At 39.0% G+C, this 18,424-nt stretch overlaps 1 protein-coding gene across 2 annotated transcripts in view; it reads right to left on the bottom strand.

Moving 5' to 3' along the window:
* Positions 1-18,251, bottom strand: part of kiaa0513 (KIAA0513 ortholog) — a 25,981-nt gene extending 7,730 nt beyond the window's left edge. Inside the window, exons 1-12 of one of the 2 annotated variants that reach the window (XR_008385721.1) lie at positions 18,153-18,251; positions 11,045-11,496; positions 10,694-10,793; positions 10,349-10,422; positions 9,634-9,704; positions 8,954-9,158; positions 8,726-8,766; positions 7,145-7,223; positions 6,380-6,457; positions 1,356-1,436; positions 1,089-1,183; positions 73-317 (exon numbers count right to left, since the gene is read on the bottom strand). Coding sequence is in view for 1 of the 2 variants with exons in the window: in XM_053622979.1 (XP_053478954.1) it covers positions 268-317; positions 1,089-1,183; positions 1,356-1,436; positions 6,380-6,457; positions 7,145-7,223; positions 8,726-8,766; positions 8,954-9,158; positions 9,634-9,704; positions 10,349-10,422; positions 10,694-10,793; positions 11,045-11,406 (1,236 nt within the window). In the remaining variant the exon portion in view is untranslated. Of the gene's footprint in view, positions 318-1,088; positions 1,184-1,355; positions 1,437-6,379; positions 6,458-7,144; positions 7,224-8,725; positions 8,767-8,953; positions 9,159-9,633; positions 9,705-10,348; positions 10,423-10,693; positions 10,794-11,044; positions 11,497-18,152 lie in introns of both variants that reach the window. The other variant, XM_053622979.1, reaches the window with a different exon arrangement.
* Positions 18,252-18,424: the final 173 nt, after the last annotated feature.

Raw genomic sequence — 18,424 nt, 5'->3', positions numbered from 1 at the left:
TGTGATGCTGCAGCATAGCAGAAGTATACAGAGTTTTAGTGAGCAGCACTGGAGTAAATGCAATGTCCTTACCACCTCATAGATATGTTAACTTCCGTTGCTGTACTTTTGAAAATTGTTCAAATGAAGGCGGGCTGTAGCAGTGCTCAATAGGATAAACGAGCGAGGCTAGAGTGAGCTTCCACCTGGAGCTGAACGGTGTTATACATCAGGGAACCGAACAGTAGGACCGAACAAGAGGATAGTGGAGTCCTCTGTAGCTGCCATTCATTCCACAGCCATCTGTTCAATATGCTCACTCAGCAACTTGTATTGTTCTAACATGGGGAAAAGGAAAAGAGAACAAACAAGCATTTATTTTTTACTTTATTTACACCCAAGTTTCACCCTTTCTTCAGAGGATAATCCAATATACCAATGGTCACCAACCATCTACCTTCACGTCTAGCCAAAATCTAACACACCTGTTTTAGTTGATCAAGAACTTCTTAACGCAATGATTAGATAGTCAGATGGGCACAATTATGGTTGGAGCGAAAGTCTTCAGGAACGTAGATCTCCAGGAACTGGGTTGGTGACCACTGCTATATACAGTACTATATACTGTAGACTTGTACATAAGAAATGCTGCTGTAAACATAAAGACTTTCCTGCTCTCATCCAAGGACTTCTATTTACAATATGTTCACACATTCAACACACTTAGTATTGTTTGACTCTATCATATACAATTGTAGAAGAGTAATGATTTATAATCCCACTATCCGGTTTCACCCGGAATTTGGTTCCTCTCAAGATTTCTACCTCATGTTGTCTCAGGGAGTTTTTCCCTCACTACTCTCTCTTCTGGCCTGTTAATTAGACATCTCTAGTATATCTGAATCCATATTTCCGTAAATGATCCTTTGTGACAATGTCTATTGTTAAAAGTGCTACACAAATAAAACTGAATTGACTTAAAGTATAGCCTTAGAAAGTGACCAACAATCATATCATTTTTACAATGGTCACTTCGACAAAAGCTGGTGAAATGCTGCCAGAGAAAAATACAGGAACTGTGTGTGTGTGTGTCTTTGCGTGTCCCTCACCTTCATTCAAATTTCCAATAATTGCCTGCTTCTTGAGGAAATCATTGCAGAGTTTCTTACTCAATCCAAAGGCGAGCATATTATGGGTGAAGGTCCTATAGGCGCACATACAAATAAGCAACGATAAGAATGAACAAATGTACCATAAACCTGGGTAATCAAAAAACACATTACCTCAACAACAGCCTGTAACATTTGCACCATTCATCTCAACCCCTATCTGATTCTTACCCAAAATGTAACCATTTTAAGGTTGATATCACTCACCCTAGCTGTCCAAAGGTGATGTTTTCTTCGATCCTGGAGCTGTCGTCTTTCTCTTCCTGGGTCATATGACACCACTTTTCCCTAAGGAGGTTGAAGGCAGAGGTCAAAGCTCAAGGTTGGAGGTCATTCTCAGTTTCAGTGAGTTTATGACAGCCAACAAAAGGGGAAAAAATCACAGCCAGGGTATACCACTGCCAAGATCTTTTTCTCTTTTAGTGCATTTTAAATCATAATTCTTTTGTTAGGATTAATTCCATAGCAAGGTGTAATGGGCAAAAGAATCATGAGCAATGAAAAACATTGCAAAAGGCCAGACATAATAATGTAAATGACATATGACATAATAATGTAGCCTGACATTAGCACCCATGCACACATAGTTGAGCAGAGCTTATCAGTTAACCCAATGTAGTGTTTAGCAGTGCTTTGTGGTTAGATTAAATCAGGGTTAATAATTAAGCAACATAAAGTAAAATGTATTTCATCCAAAATTCTGTTGAAAACATAATCCTGGATGCTGGTTATGTAATAGCAAGCAAAACCTTTACTCCTCACAGTATACCTTCTTATGAATATAAAAGCTTAATCACATGTTAGTTAGCTGTTAAACTCGAGTTAGAGACAACAGAGCAGGCTTGGGGAGTAATGGAATTCATGTAACGGCGTTACGTAATCAGGATCCAATAAACTGGTAACTGTAATCCGTTACAGTTATGTCAGAAAACAAAGTAATCAGATTACAGGTGCATTTAGTAAAAAATGGGAATACTATCAGGATGACACTTTTTAAATTTAAAACTAAATAAATTAATCTTTTGACATGACATACAACATAGCTGTTGATTATAGTTTTTATTCTCTCTTGCCAGTCATGGCTCACATGAGCAACCTTCTAGTAGAAATGAACACAAATTGTTCTCTGAAATGCTTTTGTTAGGGCGACCATACGTCCTCCTTTTCATACCTTAAAAAATCGTCCTGCCGGGATTTCTAAATTTGAGAAAATGTCCGGGATTCATTTTTATTTTCATTATGATGTGTTTATGGTCTAATACTGCATCATGTGTGCGCATGTTTGCATTGCCTTAACCCCTCTCTGTAACTCCCGCCTTCTCGCACCCCAATTGGTCGATTCTAAAAAGCTTGCAGCAACTATTAGCCAAATTCCTGCCTCTCAACCATTAGCCTACTCTCAGCAAACAGGTGAAGGTGAAGCGCTGTGGTGTACGGCATAAAACAGTTGCTTGACAACAGCAGCAAATGACAGCTGTCCTGAGTCAGAACAATATTTCATGTCAATATCTCAATATTTTTTAATTTCATGTTATCACATTGCTTTATATTACATGGTCATTCAGATGTGTAAATGATGACAGAAGGTACACTCGTGGCATCTGATATTTTATTTTATTCCATGGACATTCAAAAGAATGTAGGAATTTATAAATATTTACATGATGTTAATAGTGCTAATAGTGTGTCTTTTTCAGTGTATTAAAATCTACATTCATAGTAACACTGTTTTGTGCACTAGACACGAAAAAGAAAAGTGTCCTCTTTTTGGAAAACCAGAATATGGTCACCCAAACTTTTATGGTTTAATGATACCCGCATCACGGACAGTGATCTTTTAATTATTCATTTATTTATTTTCTTAAAACTTTGAACATGTTTTTAAGCTCTAAATAAAAGTATTTTAGATCATATTGCTTTTCTCTTGACTTCATTTCCATGTGTGACCTTGAAGTAATCAGATTACATTATTTTCACATTGTGATACTTGGATTTTTTATAAAGTAATTTGTAACTGTAACAGAATATATATTTAAAGTATCCCTCCCAACCCTGCAACAGAGTGATCATAAATCATTTTAGAACAATTTCTAAACTACTGTCTTTGGTGATAATCCTCCCAAGTTGCTGATCAGACTCCAACACGCATCTGTTCCACTAAATTTTATATTTGGCCTAAGTAAGTTAGTATTTCTAAGTTTAGAGGGGGGAAAAAACCTTTTCATTAAAGATGAGGAATATGTCTACAAAATGAGACGACACCCAGCATGCAGATGACCTGCACAGTATGCAGCAAGCATGCGACAACAAGTGACTGCATGAGCCACATAAAATGCACACAGGAAAAGCAGAGGCCAGAGACAGAAGCCCAGACACTACTATTCAGAAATCATGGCCTCAGGATCCAAAACAATTGCAGAAGCATTCCTTTAATCCTCCAAAAACTTCCAAATATGATTGCCATTGGTGCATTTATCAAAGAATGTCATTAACGAGCAAAGGAAGGAATGTTTAAATGAGATACATAATGGTCTGTTTAAAATATTTTGAGCCAGACATACACCAATAGAGTTTAATGGAATAGCCTCAACATGTAGAGGTTGCTGAAGATATGTTATTTACTGATATATTATTTATTTCCAACTTAAAAAGTTAGTTTTTTGTTCCATATGGAGCAAACCTTAAAGCAGTTTAAAGCAGAGAATAGGTAGAAACCCAAGTCTAATAACTAACAAAAGACAGGTTTATAAAAAAATATATATCTTTGTTAAATATAGGCATGCAACAATTATTGGTACCCTTTTAGTGAGTACTTTGTGCTACCTCCCTTTGCCAAGATAACGGCTCTGAGTTTTCTCCTATTATGCCTGATGAAGTTGGAGAATATATGGCAAGGGATCTAAGACCATTCCTCCATACAGAATCTCTCCAGATCCTTCAAATTTAGAGGTCCACGCTGGTGGACTCTCCTCTTCAGTTCACCCCACAGGTTTTCTATTTGTTTCGAGTCAGGGGACTGGGATGGACATGGCAGGACCTTGATTTTGTGGTCAGTAAACCATTTTTGTGTTGATTTTGATGTATGTTTTAGATCACTGTCCTGCTGGAAGATCCAACCACAGCCTATTTTAAGCTTTCTGGCAGAGGCGGTCAGGTATTCTTTTAATATCTGTTGATATTTGATAGCCCATGATGCCATATATCCTAACAAAATGTCCAGGTCCTCTGGCAGAAAAACAGACCCAAAATATTAAAGAGCCACCACCATATTTAACTGTGGGCCTGAGGTACTTTTCCATATGGCTACCTCTCTGTGTACACCAAAACCACCTCTGGTGTTTAAGCTCTATTTTGGTTTCATCTGAGCATAGAACCCGATCCCATTTGAAGTTCTAGTAGTGTCTGGCAAACTGAAGATGCTTGAGTTTATTTTTGGATGAGAGTAGATTTTTTTTTCTTGAAACCCTTCCAAACAACTTGTGGTGATGTAGGTGACTTCAAATTGTAGTTTTGGAGACTTTCTGACCCCCAAACGTCTGCAATTCTCCAGCTGTGATCCCTGGAGATCACAGTGCATTGAGACAATATAGACATGCATCCTCTTCCAGGTTGATTCATAACATTTCCAGTTGACTGGAACTTCTTAATTATTGCCCTGGTGGTGGAAATGGGGATTTTCAATGCTTGTGCTATTTTCTTATAGCCACTTCCCATTTTGTGAAGCTCAACAACCTTTTGCCGCACATCACAGCTATATTCCTTGGTCTAACCCATTGTTATGAATGACTAAGGGAATTTGGCCTGTGTTACCTCATATTTATACCCCTGTGAAACAGGAAGTCATGGTTGAACAATTTCCTGTTCCTAGTCACCCATTCCTATACTCTGTTCCTATACTTCCAATATATGTTTCTCATATGAATTCAAAGGGGTGCCAATAATTGTTGCACACATATTTAACACAGATTTTTTGGGGGATAAACCGGTGTTGTGTTTGCAATTGTTTGTTATCCATGAGAGTAGAGAATTTTTGTAATTTGTTGAACAAAAGATCAAAAAGTTAAACAATAAAGACAAATTTTCACAGCCTTCTTTGCTCATATTTGCCAAGGGTGCAATATTAGTGGAGGGCACTATATATGACAAGATGCTTTCTTATTTTTGGTAACAATCTGGAACCTATTACTATGTCTTAAACCATTAAGCAGTGTGCTTTTTCTTTTGTTGCCATTTTGGTTATCAGTGCAGTGCACAACTTCCTTCCTGTATGATGACTCTGTAGTTTTCTGTGCGAATTCCTTTCCTCTGCTACACACCATGAATATCTAAGATAAAAGCCTCCTGCTTTACAAAAGGCCTAGACATCCAAAATGTCCCCATCCCCTTTTCCCGGCACCTTCCCTTGCTCTTTGCTGCAGCCTAACTGAGCTGTATTGCTATTTTGCTCTCGAATTTATTTCTGCGGCCTTTTTCTGTCTAGTGGTGTCTGGTACAGCAGACAGAATGAACGACAGACCTCTCGTCTTTCTCCTCCTCAGCTGTCCGTCTGTGTGAGGCAGCAAGGCACATGGAGATAAACAGTTAAAGTTGCATGCAGAAAAAGAGAGAGAGAGAGGAAGAGAGAGAGGGAAAGAGAGGCTGTTGAGCAGATTGGTGCAGCAGTGTCTACTACTGGGATAGAGTGAGCTCAGAGAGCAAGGCAAAAATCAGATATTATTGAACGCAAGGATGTAGAACACACACACACACACACACACACACACACACATACACGCACAAATTTACTTTTCTCACCTGGATAGACAACATGTCTAATTACTAGGTACCAAAATCCTCATAAACCTTTAACAATACAGCAGTGCATTGCTAAATGCAATCTCTTGACCCTAATCTTTAACACGTTCACAAGCATCACATGCTCTGAAATGTTTACAGAGTCACACCCAGGTATCACACACCTCGTGGTAATTCCAGTTTTAAAGGCCAGAGTTCAAACAAACATGAACCTGTTAATCTTCTAATCATGAATGAGGTGTGTAGGAAAAATACTAAAGTATTTGCAGAGGGTGCAGCAATGCAGATCTGCATACCTGCTACATAAAGGTCCAGCCACTCTTTTATATAGTTAGCCATCCAAGGCAGAAGCAGACTGGAATTTATACTCAAAGAACATGGTCCGCTTTTTTAAAAATATATATGTATTTTTTATTTTTTTTTACAGATACTCTCACCTCGTGGTCGGGGACCTCTTGTTCCTCTCACAGTGGACAGCATCGAAAAATGCAGCATTCCAAAATCTTAAAGTGTGCCTTTGAACAGAAAAGACCATCATTAACCGTGTGAAAGATGAGGATCATGTTCCTATGATCAGAGTTAGTAAGGACTAACTCAATGACGGAGTGGTGCGATGCGACCCGACGTGAAATGGAGCTACTGAAGTTGGTTATTTTCATAGAACAGCACTTCCTGAAGTGTTTTATTCCTCTTATAGCGCAGCAATTTTAAAACGAGTCCATTTCAAATTTATTAATGTAGTCCGTTTAATATATTTACAGTTACGTTTGATGTTCTGGAATGTCCTTAAAACAGGTTAGTTCCTGTTATCGCTCAGATTAGAACAGCTATAAACAATCATCGCAGCCTGTCAGGTGACTGAGAACTTGGAAGGTACAAAGTCGTCTAACCTGAAGACTGTTACATGAAGAAAAACTGTTACAAAGAGGCAATCATTGGTTTGTCTTATAGCTGGCACTCCTGTCAGAGAAAATTAATCCACACCTTCTGACTAATCAGATTTGAGAATTCAACAACACATTGGTATACAATTGGATAACATTCAGCAGTGAAGTGTTCCATTTCTTGACGTGTAACAAACATGACGATTGAAATAAAACCTCAGGACCATTCTTGGATCAAATGATAGACACAAAACGAACTCCTTGGATACTGCCTGAGCAGCTTTACAAAGAACCTGAAACAACAAATGAACCACGCACCAGATTGGTTGCTGTTTAAGGTGTGTGTACAAGTATATCTTCTCTCCTTTTTTCTTGTCTGGGGATGCAGGTGGTGATGCTGTAGCAGATGAGAACACACATTAATTGATGTTTACACACACGTTTCATTAGCAGAACAGTATTGAAGGAGTCTCAGAAATACTGTATGCATACATGAGAAGTGCTCAGTGACAGCAAGGATGTATTTACAGTCATGAACTGCTCATTGGCAGACAGTTGAAAAGATGTGGGTACATTTACAACAGGCTCTGTGCATCAGGGTTGAACACCCAAAACAAAAGTGTTATGTGTTAAAGACATGTCTGTCTCGCATGCATCTGCACATAACAAGTATGATTCCATGTAACTTAACAATCCTTTCATACCTGCTCCATACCAAACCCTGTCTATCCTGTTTCTTTTAACAAACAATACCTCTTTTTTTTATTTCATTTGCACATTTCAGTGTGAAGCATAAACTCCATAGGAATCCATTGATGTAACACATTCCTAGTTAACTATATTTAAATGAATATATTTACAGCTTTATGAACGTGGTGCCTACAGCTGCAGGGGTGGACAAAACAGTAGCCCGGGTATCTGGGACAAGCAGATGTTGTGTCCAGGCTCTTAGTTGAATGGTGGTAGACTGGGCAAGTGGCCTTAACAACTTGTTAAAAAAAACAACCCAAAAAAACTACTTCTTAATGACTTTAGCAAAACATGTGTTTTCCTTTGGTATATCGGCTATGTTTAAACATAATGCAGTTCACTGTGCTGTAATGCACTACAAACATTGGCTGAGGTGTGATTTAACTGACGGTAGAAAGATTTTTACTAGGCAGATCAATTAAGACGACAGAGGATATTTTCAGAAACAGGAACACGCAGATATATTGAAACCCTAAACCTAGCCTTAACCCAGTGGACAGTACCATGGACAGATAAGTCCTCAGATAACTCTCCTGCTTATTAAACATAGTCACTTCACGGTTAAACATTTCGAGAGAAAATTTAGACACTATCCAGTCTCATATAACATCTATTTCAAGAAATGTGACGAGACAACATGACAGCTTATGGCTGTGATGTTGGGCAATGCTGTCAAGGGCACAAACACAACAATCCTACAGCATACTAATTCATTTGCCTTAGTCTTTATTAATGCAATTAATTAGCTATCTAGCTCACCAACATGTTATTAAATGTGGCTACCAATACTTTTTAACCTAGTCTAATTAGATTTCTGGGTAACCAAAACATATGACTGGGCAGAACTCTAGAGTTTTTCCTTGGCCAGATAAGAAATTTATCATTAGTCCACATCTGAGCTGATACCAATCCACCAACATGGGCAACTAGAATAAAAGCAAATATGCTGTGAGTTCACTGCCCTGCTATCTCAGGTCATGAATTTAAGTAAACTGCGCTGTAAATACAGCTGGCCGAACTTTGGCCCAACACGTGTCACTTACATCTCATGTCTGGTGTGAATTCTAAGTAAAAGACATAGACTTTACTTAGAACTGAATAAAGATGGGAGGCATGCAACCATCAAAAAAATCAATATAAATGATTTACCTGGTGCTTTAGGCTTGCCTTCTGTTGGACTCTCTATCTCTCTGTGGACAAAACAGGGGACAAAAGAGGAAGACTGAAAGAGACCAGACTTATAGTATTTGTACATGAACCAATAATGAGTCCATTATTAGTTATGACCCATTTAAGTCATAGTGATTTAATTATGCGGTCATTTTCATTGGTCTTAGTAAATGAAGGTAATGACTGAGCAAGAGTGCCCCTCCTCACTCGTTCTTTCGGGCAGCTGGGCCTCTGAGCTTGCTCTCCAGGCCTCCGAAGAAGCTCTTCATGTCCGTCTTGGTTGTCGTATTTTTCAACAATTTCTCAGCAATGTCTTTCTTGCCTGAGAGCCAGACCTTGCTGCCACGCAGGTATGAGTCAAAACCTGCACTCGGCTTCTCCAGAAGCTCTGTAGGTGACAGCTGTATCTTCCCTGGAGACAGAGGATTAACACACCATGTGACCATATGTGCACACACAAGTAATCACAAAACAAAAGATTGATATGCCAAAACAACTCATTTATTTTGTGTGGCATTTGAAAAAATAACGGTCAAATCACGTCATTGTTACTTAAACGAATGAGAGGAGCGTAAGCCCTTAAATAAAGTAGAAGTGACTAAGATTGAAAAAGGGCTATTATATGTCTTAACATAACATTTAAAAAAGCAATAAGCCCACAAATTTTGTTTAACAGGGTGAGTCAAAAGAAAACTAGATTTTTTTGTACTGTTTCTTCACAATCTCCATTTCCTTCAATGCAAGTGTATCAGTATTTAACGAGTGTCTGGATTTCTCTAGAAAAAAAATTATTCAGTTCTAATTTGTGTCGTACTTTTGAGGTTTTCACTCGATTCAAAATAACATACACACTCATTCAAGAACACTTGCTTTCTTCCATGTCTTACCAATGTAATAGTATGTGAAGCACATGGTCATTAAGTGCTTGGCAGGGCTGTAATCATCCATCTGGTGGCATCTGACAGTCATTCAAAACAGAGGTCAGCTGAAGGTCATGGTAGTAATGCAAAATCAAATTCAACCCACACACATACTGTAAGTATACAAATATTGACTCGAGAGGAAACCTGCAGGAAATGAACTTGTGGAATGAGTGCCAACAAAGCTGCATGACTGTTTGTCCAAATAAAACATAAATAAACCCACCATCCACTCAGTTTGATTATCAGACTCCAATTCAGCACAAACTAACCAAGTGCTAACAGTAACATCATTCATTCTCAAGTCAGTATCAAACTACACAAAGATATATACAGAGTCTGGTAGCATTGTTAGAGAAGCCTGGGCCAGAGCAATGATTATTGTGCCTGGCATTTCTAAATAATTACATGGTGCACATCCATAAATAATGCTTCTCGGGGGTTAAAACAGAGAGATTTATGTAACAAAGAAAAAGAGTACAAAAGAGTGACTTGGGAAATTATATGTTCTTGCAATCTTGCTGCAATGCTGGCTCTAACAATGTGGTTCATATACTCAGATTGAGAGGACAGAATGTGGTAATGCCAAATGTTTATTGAGCCACCTAACCAGCAGCTTGTTCCCAGAATCTCAGCCAAGTTGCAGAGATTTACTGAGACTCTGGCTTTTTTGCATACTTACTCAAACAGGACGACTGCAAAAGACTGCACCAGTCGGTAGAAGGTCTGCTCACTCACACACTTAGAGTTGCAGCGCTGCAAGAAACCAAATGATTTCATTATAATTCATGGATCCCAAATATTAATGGGTCATATCATATATCCTTCAGCTGCACTGAGGCCAACAACTTGCTTTTAACTGGGACATGCAAGGCAAGCTTTGAAGTAACCAACTCTGTATGTTTGTGTGCACTCTGTTGGATCTAGTTTAGTTGTTAAGAGCTACACAAGTGCTCTAATGTAAAGCGTGTATATACTATGCATAAACTTTAGCCCCGAATTGAAGCGCTTTCCTTCCCCTTCACACCTGCACACTGATGTATTTTGCAAACCACTCCCTCGCCTTGCCGTTTTCTCCACTACACAACTCGCCGAAGCGTGCTTTCTCCTCCTGGTCAAAGTCCTCCCTGAATCAGAGACAGAGAGAAAACAGAGAAACAGATCATTCAATATGTTACTTAACAAAAAAAAACATAACTTTATATATTGCTACACAAAGGCCTTATTGTTCTCCAAAGAGGATGGCTGATGGCAGGTTCATTAAAAAAGATACAAATGAATATCTTTGATTGTTTGGCCCATTTTCATTTCACTTTATATTTACTTGGGATAAATGTATGCAGTCTATAAAATCAGCCCGCTAAAATCACTGCCTCACCTTCCATGAAACAGCTTCTCCACATAGGCTTTCATGAATTCCCGCCGTTCTGCTACATCGGAGTCCTCAGCACTGTGATTGGATGATGAAGATGAGCGGCGGGAGTTTGAAGTGTGGGAGGGCGAATCAGTGGCCTCATTCTCACTGTCTGCAGACTCTGTGGCATCGCTGTCTTCGGCACCTTCCTCTCTTCCATACTCAACTGGTCTCGGGGCCATTGGCTTTGGAAGCTCACACACAGACTCTGGGATGAGAGGCTCGGCTGATAACAAGTCGGGTGGACCAACGGCAGAGGGTGCTGTCACTTCTGTGCTGGAAGGCATGTCAAAGTCTATGAGGTTTTCTACTGCAGGCCCCTCCATAGTAATACAAGAGGGCAGTACAGTCTGAACTGACTGCTTTTATGACACGCACACACCTCTTCTTCCTGGTTCCCCACCCAGCAGCTGAACCTGAGAAAGCAAGAGTGGAAAGCTCATTATATAATCATGCAGAGGCTTACATCAAAAATAATACATTATTACTCCTTCATAAGGCTTGTTTTACTTTTTCCCACAAGTTGGCAGTGGGTGACTAACACATTACACAACACTGAGCATGTTTGCAAACTAAGCCTCAAGAATGTCTCAATATGAAATCTCGTCAGTTTCAAAAGGCCATTGCAAAAGCCATGAGTTATTATGTCTGTGGTACATAAAACCAGACAGTAGGGTTTCAAGTCAGGGGACTGGGATGGTAATGGTAGGAAATGGATTTTGTGGTCAGTAAAAAAATTTTGTGTTGATTTTGATGTATGTTTTGGATCATTGTCCAGCTGGAAGATACAACCACGGCCCATTTTAAGCTTTCTGGTCAGGTTTTCATCTAATATCTGTTGATATTTGATAGAGTCCATGATGCCATGTATCCTAACAAAATGTCCAGGTCCTCTGGCAGAAAAACAGCCCCAAAACATTAAATAGCCACCACCATATTTAACCGTGGGCATGAGGGACTTTTCCATATGGCTACCTCTCGGTGTGCACCAAAACCACCTCTGGTGTTCATTGCCTAAAAGCGTTATTTTGGTTTCATCAGACCATAGAAGCCGACCACATTTGAAGTTCCAGTAGTGTCTGGCAAACTGAAGATGCTTGAGTTTGTTTTTGGAGGAGAGTAGAGTTTTTTTTTCTTGAAATCCTTCCAAACAACTTGTGGTGATGTAGGTGACTTCGGATTGTAGTTTTGGAGACTTTCTGACCCCAAGACGCAACTAACTTCTGCAGTTCTCCTGCTGTGATCCTTGGAAATTTTTTGGCCACTCGAACCATCCTCTTCACAGTGCATTCAGACAATATATACACACGTCCTCTTCAAGGTTGATTCAAAACATTTCCAGTTGACTGGAACTTCTTAATTATTGCCCTGATTGTGGAAATGGGCATTTTCAATGCGTTTACTATTTTCTTATAGCCACTTCCCATTTTATGAATCTCAACAACATTTTGCCACACTTCACAGCTACATTCTTTGGTCTTGCCCATTGTTATGAATGACTAAGGGAATTTGGCCAGTGTGGCCTATGTGTTACCTCATATTTACACCCCTGTCATGGTTGATTTCCTGTTCCTAGTCAACCAGGTGTACTAAATATTTTATATATATATATATATATATATATATATATATATATATATATATATATATATATATATATATATATATATATAAATAAAATATTATATGCACACACACAAATATTATACTATAATATACGAGCAGTAAACAGTAATAAACTGAACAAAGTCAGTATTTGGTGTGACAACCCTCTGCTTTTTAAAAATGCCTCAGTAGTCTCAGGTACACTTTGAGCTGTTTTATAAGGGAATTGGTTGTGAAGTTTAATTAAGCACTTTGAAGAATCTGCCACAGTTCTTCTGGTTGTCACACTTGCTTTTGTTTTACAGGTAAAACTTGTTAGACTTCATTAGGATTTTATCTGAAATGTGAGGAATGTAATATTTTACTTTCTTACTGACATACAAACATAGAATTATGTTCATTTTCCTACAGGACATGGCTATCCAACAGCCTGATTAAAGCCTGACATTCACTGTATTAGGAAATCACAAATGTGTCTATTAAAACAACTCCTTACCCAACATATTTATTTTTCCCCATTTTGGTCACTTGCCAATTACCACCCACTGCCTAACCCTCCCCTATCATATGGCAGCTAGCAACCAGGTATGGTGAAGACACATGCTTCTGGCGAGACACATGAAGCCAGCCAACCACATCTTTTTGACGTACTACACAGGGCAGTGTAACGTACTAAGAGGAAAGTGCTATCTACCCTCTTCCACATACCTGAGCTCACAGAGCCTCGTGATTGGCTAGCATCACTATGATTAACTTGGGAGAGAGAGTATGCCATCCCTTCCATCCTGAGAGTACGGCCAATTTTGCTTGACCCCCTCCTCTATTTATAAAAGGCTAATTTATGGTTTCTTAAAAATCCAGTTTTGGCCAATTCTTTGTTCTTTTTGGCGTTTTGCCAGAATCAGAAGCAACATCCCAGACCACCTCACTTATGATTACAGTGTCTTGTTCAGTGTCATACAATACCCATCTATTCATTATAATCCACAACAATTTGCTAACTATACATAAAAACAATCCTAAAACCTGCTAATCTGTAATCATCTCTCTCTAAGCTTCAGAGTGGAGTCATGAATAGCACAATCCTTAGACTGTATAGGCAACTGAGGATGGCACTGGGATTGTGTGGTTATGTAATGCAGTACTGCAGAAGTGTGACTTGGCTCATGCACATACACACAAACACAAACTGACCAAAGAAAAGGTCTCAGGGCAAAAGCAGCTAATATGGTGTCAGCATTAGTTTGTGTTAATTACACATGACGTTCAACCTCACACTGCCCTTTCTTCTCTAAAAGCAGAAAGTCTTAACAGCATCTACAGAAAACAGCCTTCAGCAACCTCCAATCCTCCATCTCCATCCCACACTCTCGCTATCCTCTGTCCATCAACGCCTCCATGTGTGCACCCCATGGCCACCAGCCCTCAAGATGAGAGGCTAGAGAATAGGAGTGGTTGTGTGTGTGTGTGTGTGTGTGTGTGTCAGATCTGTGGGGTCTAAGCCAAAAAAAAAAGATCAAAGGGGAAGGTAGATGGAGGGTGAGCAGCAGAGCGAGACAGGGAGAATAGATGGGTGCAGAGAGAACGAGAGACGAAATAGCCTCGGGTGATGGGAGGAGGGGTAAATTGGTTGTGCGCTCAGCAACAAGCAAGGTCAGAATGTTCAGAAAGCTTTGAAAAGAAGGGATTTTCAAAAATGCTGCTTTCTGCATTACCACACTGATTGCTGTCTTTAACATTTCAAATTCATCTCATAAGCAAAATATATAAGCTTAGCATAAAGACTAAAAATGTGTAATAATGCTGATCAAACAAGACCTAGTTCTAAAACTGTCACCCGTTGCTTGTAACCCTTTTTTTTTTTTTGAGCGACAAGAGAAAATTTGCTTACCACAGAGAGGTTTATCTTATAGAGGTTTATGTGATACATGTGCACTGTTACACAACATGCTCATTCACTTCCCTTCAGGAAATCCAACTCATGTCATCACTCCCATCATCAGAGTATTATAAAAGCAAAGCATTTCAGCCAGTCTGCTATTTAGCATGATAGCATAGCATCAATGCTATGAAGAGTAACTGTGTAAATGGATTTACATTACCATTACGCTTATGCTGGATTATGTGTGTATTGAATGGGATTTTAACACTGAATTCCATTTTTTTTGTGTAACAGAAAACTTTGCGTCAATGGCTTGTAACTGTATAGGCTGAAGAAAGAAATGTAATGCTTGGTTAAGAATGAAAGGATTCTGAAGGACTCCACCAAATCTGAGAGGGCTGTTGTCCAGCATTGCTGCTCCATCTGTCCCTCCTGCAATCCAAACGGATTTAAGCTATTGTCCTTATGCAGGATGGAAAAAGACTGCGCACAGCAAAAGCAATCTGGCACCAATTATGAATTGTGTATGCATAAGGAGACTGCGTCTAATTTCTGATTAAACTTAATATAAATTGTACATTTCAAAAATAACAGCCCTTTCATCTGTGGTAAGCCATTTTAGACTGTAAATTTGTTATTTTATAACAGATTGTGCAATAACATGTGTTGTCCATGTCAGAAGAAGATATAAAATGAATAGTCTCTAATGATAGACCTGTGTTTGAAGAAAATCATTATGTTCTGCTTATGTCATCAATCAGCGTGATCTGGGCTCATGCAGAAAGTGGGGCTGCATAAAAAGAAACATTCCTCAAAGTGAGCTTGAGGTAATAAGGATGGATTTTATGGCCATTAGCATGTTCATTTATGTTTCACCATTGTTAATACCATGTTTGGAGCCTCCACTGCTGCCCTCCTATTCAGTCCTCCTATTGGTGGATTTTTTTTTTAAATGAGTGTCGTAACAGCGATAATACTGAGATTTCAACATAAAAGTATTCAAGCTGCCAGAATGTCTTGTTCAGTGCCTTTGGTCACAATGGCACTAAATCGCCTGCTGGTGAACATGTCATATTATGTGTTCTAAAACCGCTGATCTTAATTCAAGACCAAAGAATATTTTATTACGTACAATTCTTTTTTGTATCAGCAAAATCAGGCCGAAAATTGTGCGGTGTAATGCAAGACATTCTTTCTCACAGAGTGTTTTCAGTGCATTTTTTACTCTCCATCACAGGTGTATGCTTTACAACATGTGCTGTCAGTTCCTTAAGTAGTCTTAAATTAGTAAACAAATTTAATTTTTTTGCTGAAGAATTCATTAAAAAGGAGCATTTGATACCATAAAGCCGTGGAAAGCAAGTGATGTGTGCCTCTATTCTTATTTTAAGACTGTAGCCAACCTTCATGTTTAGTGTATCTTTCACTCACTATTTATCAAACTATGGCCTTGAAATAGAAACCAGAGTAGCGACAGGACTTTGAGATAAGTCTAAACACTACAGCAGCTGGGTACACAGAGCAGCAACCCGAGGACAAGATTTAAGATAAACGAAAAAAGGATTAAGTCTGGGACGGAAGTTCACTTCAGCGAGTATGTTGGCTAAAATTATTAAACAATGCACTTCAACACTTCCTGCACTGATGGTGAAGCTAGTCAAGTAATTCCCAAACAGGAAAAGGAGATGATTCTGAAAACGTGTAAAGGAAGTGATTTTTTTTCCTCGCCAGGTGTTTTGAGGTCATGCACTCTCCTACTCAGTGATGTTTATTACAATCTTGACTAGTTTAATTCGTTCAGAAATACCATTTGGGCCAGGCCTACATTTATAACCAACATATTCATCAAAGAAGCCTAGAATTGTAGCTTTTACAAATGTAGAGAAAAACACCTAATTTGTGGAGTCTATCCTGCATGGGAACACTGGGTGCAAGGCAGAAACACACACTGAATGGGACTCCCATAGGCATGAATGAGTGTGTGACTATATATGTGTGTGTGCATTTTGCCTTGCTTTGGACTGGCCAAAGAGTACAACCAGAATGTATTCTCACCCCATGCCCAGTGTTCCAAGGGTAGGCTCCAGATCCAGATTTTGCTAACTAAATTGATTTAATCAAATGGAAGCACTGGAATGGACAACCTGAATGTTTCTTGAATATCTGAAAACTGAATTATTGAATCATATTCGTGAACGGTAAAAAAAAACCCCAAACAATAAATATCCTTCAAATTAAAAATGTGAATGAAATAAAAGTACTTTAAGGTGGGCACGATAGCTTAATGGTTAGTACATTTGCCTCACACCCCTGGGGTTGGGAGTCGCCTCCTCTGCCATGTGTGTGTATTTTGCATGTTCTCCCCTTTGGGGATTTCTTCCGGTTTCTCCGGTTTCCTCCCCCAGTCCAAAGACATCCGCTGTAGGCTGATAGTGTCCATAGTGTGCGAATGTGTGTGTGTGTGTGTGTGTGTGTGTGTGTGTGTGTGTGTGTGTGATTGTGCCCTGCAATGCGTTGGCACCCTGTCATTGTGCCCTGAGTTCCCTGGGACAGGCTCCAGGCTCTCTGTTATAATGTGTAGGATAAGTGGTATGGAAAATGGATTAATTGATAGAAGTATTTTGAATGTCAAAGAAGCTCATTCAAAACAAATAAACACAGATGTGTGCTTTTCGAAGTAATATTCATTGCTATACAGTGGTCAGAGCACTAAATTTCAATTCAAATTTAATGTATTTATTAAAAATTCAAAGCTCTATTTCCTTCCATAAATTATATATATATATATATATATATATATATATATACACACACACACACACATATATATATATCTCCTCACTTTATATATATATATATATATATATATATATATATATCTATATATATATATATATACACACACACACACACACACACACACACATATATATATATATATATATATATATATATATATATATATATATATATATATAAAGTGAGGACGGAAAGGATTAGGATCCGCCCAGAATGCTGGGAAGCTCCGCCCATCATGCCCTGTACAGTATAAAACTCCTCAGATCAGCTCCATCCCAGTAAACGTTGTAAAGCAGGAGAGACTCTGTGTAGTAACGACAACAAAACCGAAACTATTAATACTATAATTAATAATGGAAAGGACTTCATTACCGCTGTGAAATCCTCTCTGGACTGTAAATAAAAACTCATTTGAGCTGCATATTTTCCTCATTCCTCTGCGCGTTAGTGCGAACCAAAATGAAACGTCCGTCCCACTGTGCAGTTGTAAACAACACACTCCATGTATAAGCAGTTATAAAAGGGCTTTAATATACATCTAAAGCGAGACATGTCGCGTTTATAGCTAGGATACAGTTCTCGAGACAAGGCTGCGGTTCAGTGTGTAAGGTGAGAAGTGAACATCCTGGTAGAGTGATCAGATCAGCTGTCACACTAATTCTCAACACTCAGCTGTACATGTAGTCTGATGCCAAATTAAAACAACAACATACACAATCAAAATATTTGTTTTTGTATAAGCGATACTCTGCGCTTTCCCACGAAGGTTTATTAGATGGAACTTACCCAAGAATTCAGGTGAAGCTGCGTTTCGTCTTCACTGTAGCGTCCTACGATTGACTCAGTGGTCAAGACGCACGCATGCGCAGTAATGCCGATTAGCTTAGGAGGACGGGAATCCGATGACGCTATGAAATCACGTGACGCTCTTGCACTCTGCACATTTGTTTACAACGACGTTTGAGGAAGGACCGCAGTGTTTCCCCACCATTCCGTCCCGTTATTTCTCTCTGCCAACAGCCCCCTCCCAACGCCAGCAGTTATATTGTTAAATGCTG

The sequence above is a fragment of the Ictalurus furcatus genome, chromosome 4 (genome assembly GCF_023375685.1).
Source record: "Ictalurus furcatus strain D&B chromosome 4, Billie_1.0, whole genome shotgun sequence".
Classification (NCBI taxonomy): domain Eukaryota; kingdom Metazoa; phylum Chordata; class Actinopteri; order Siluriformes; family Ictaluridae; genus Ictalurus; species Ictalurus furcatus.
The sequence above is the reverse complement of the archived record's forward strand: the minus strand, read 5'-3'. Positions and strand labels throughout refer to the sequence as shown.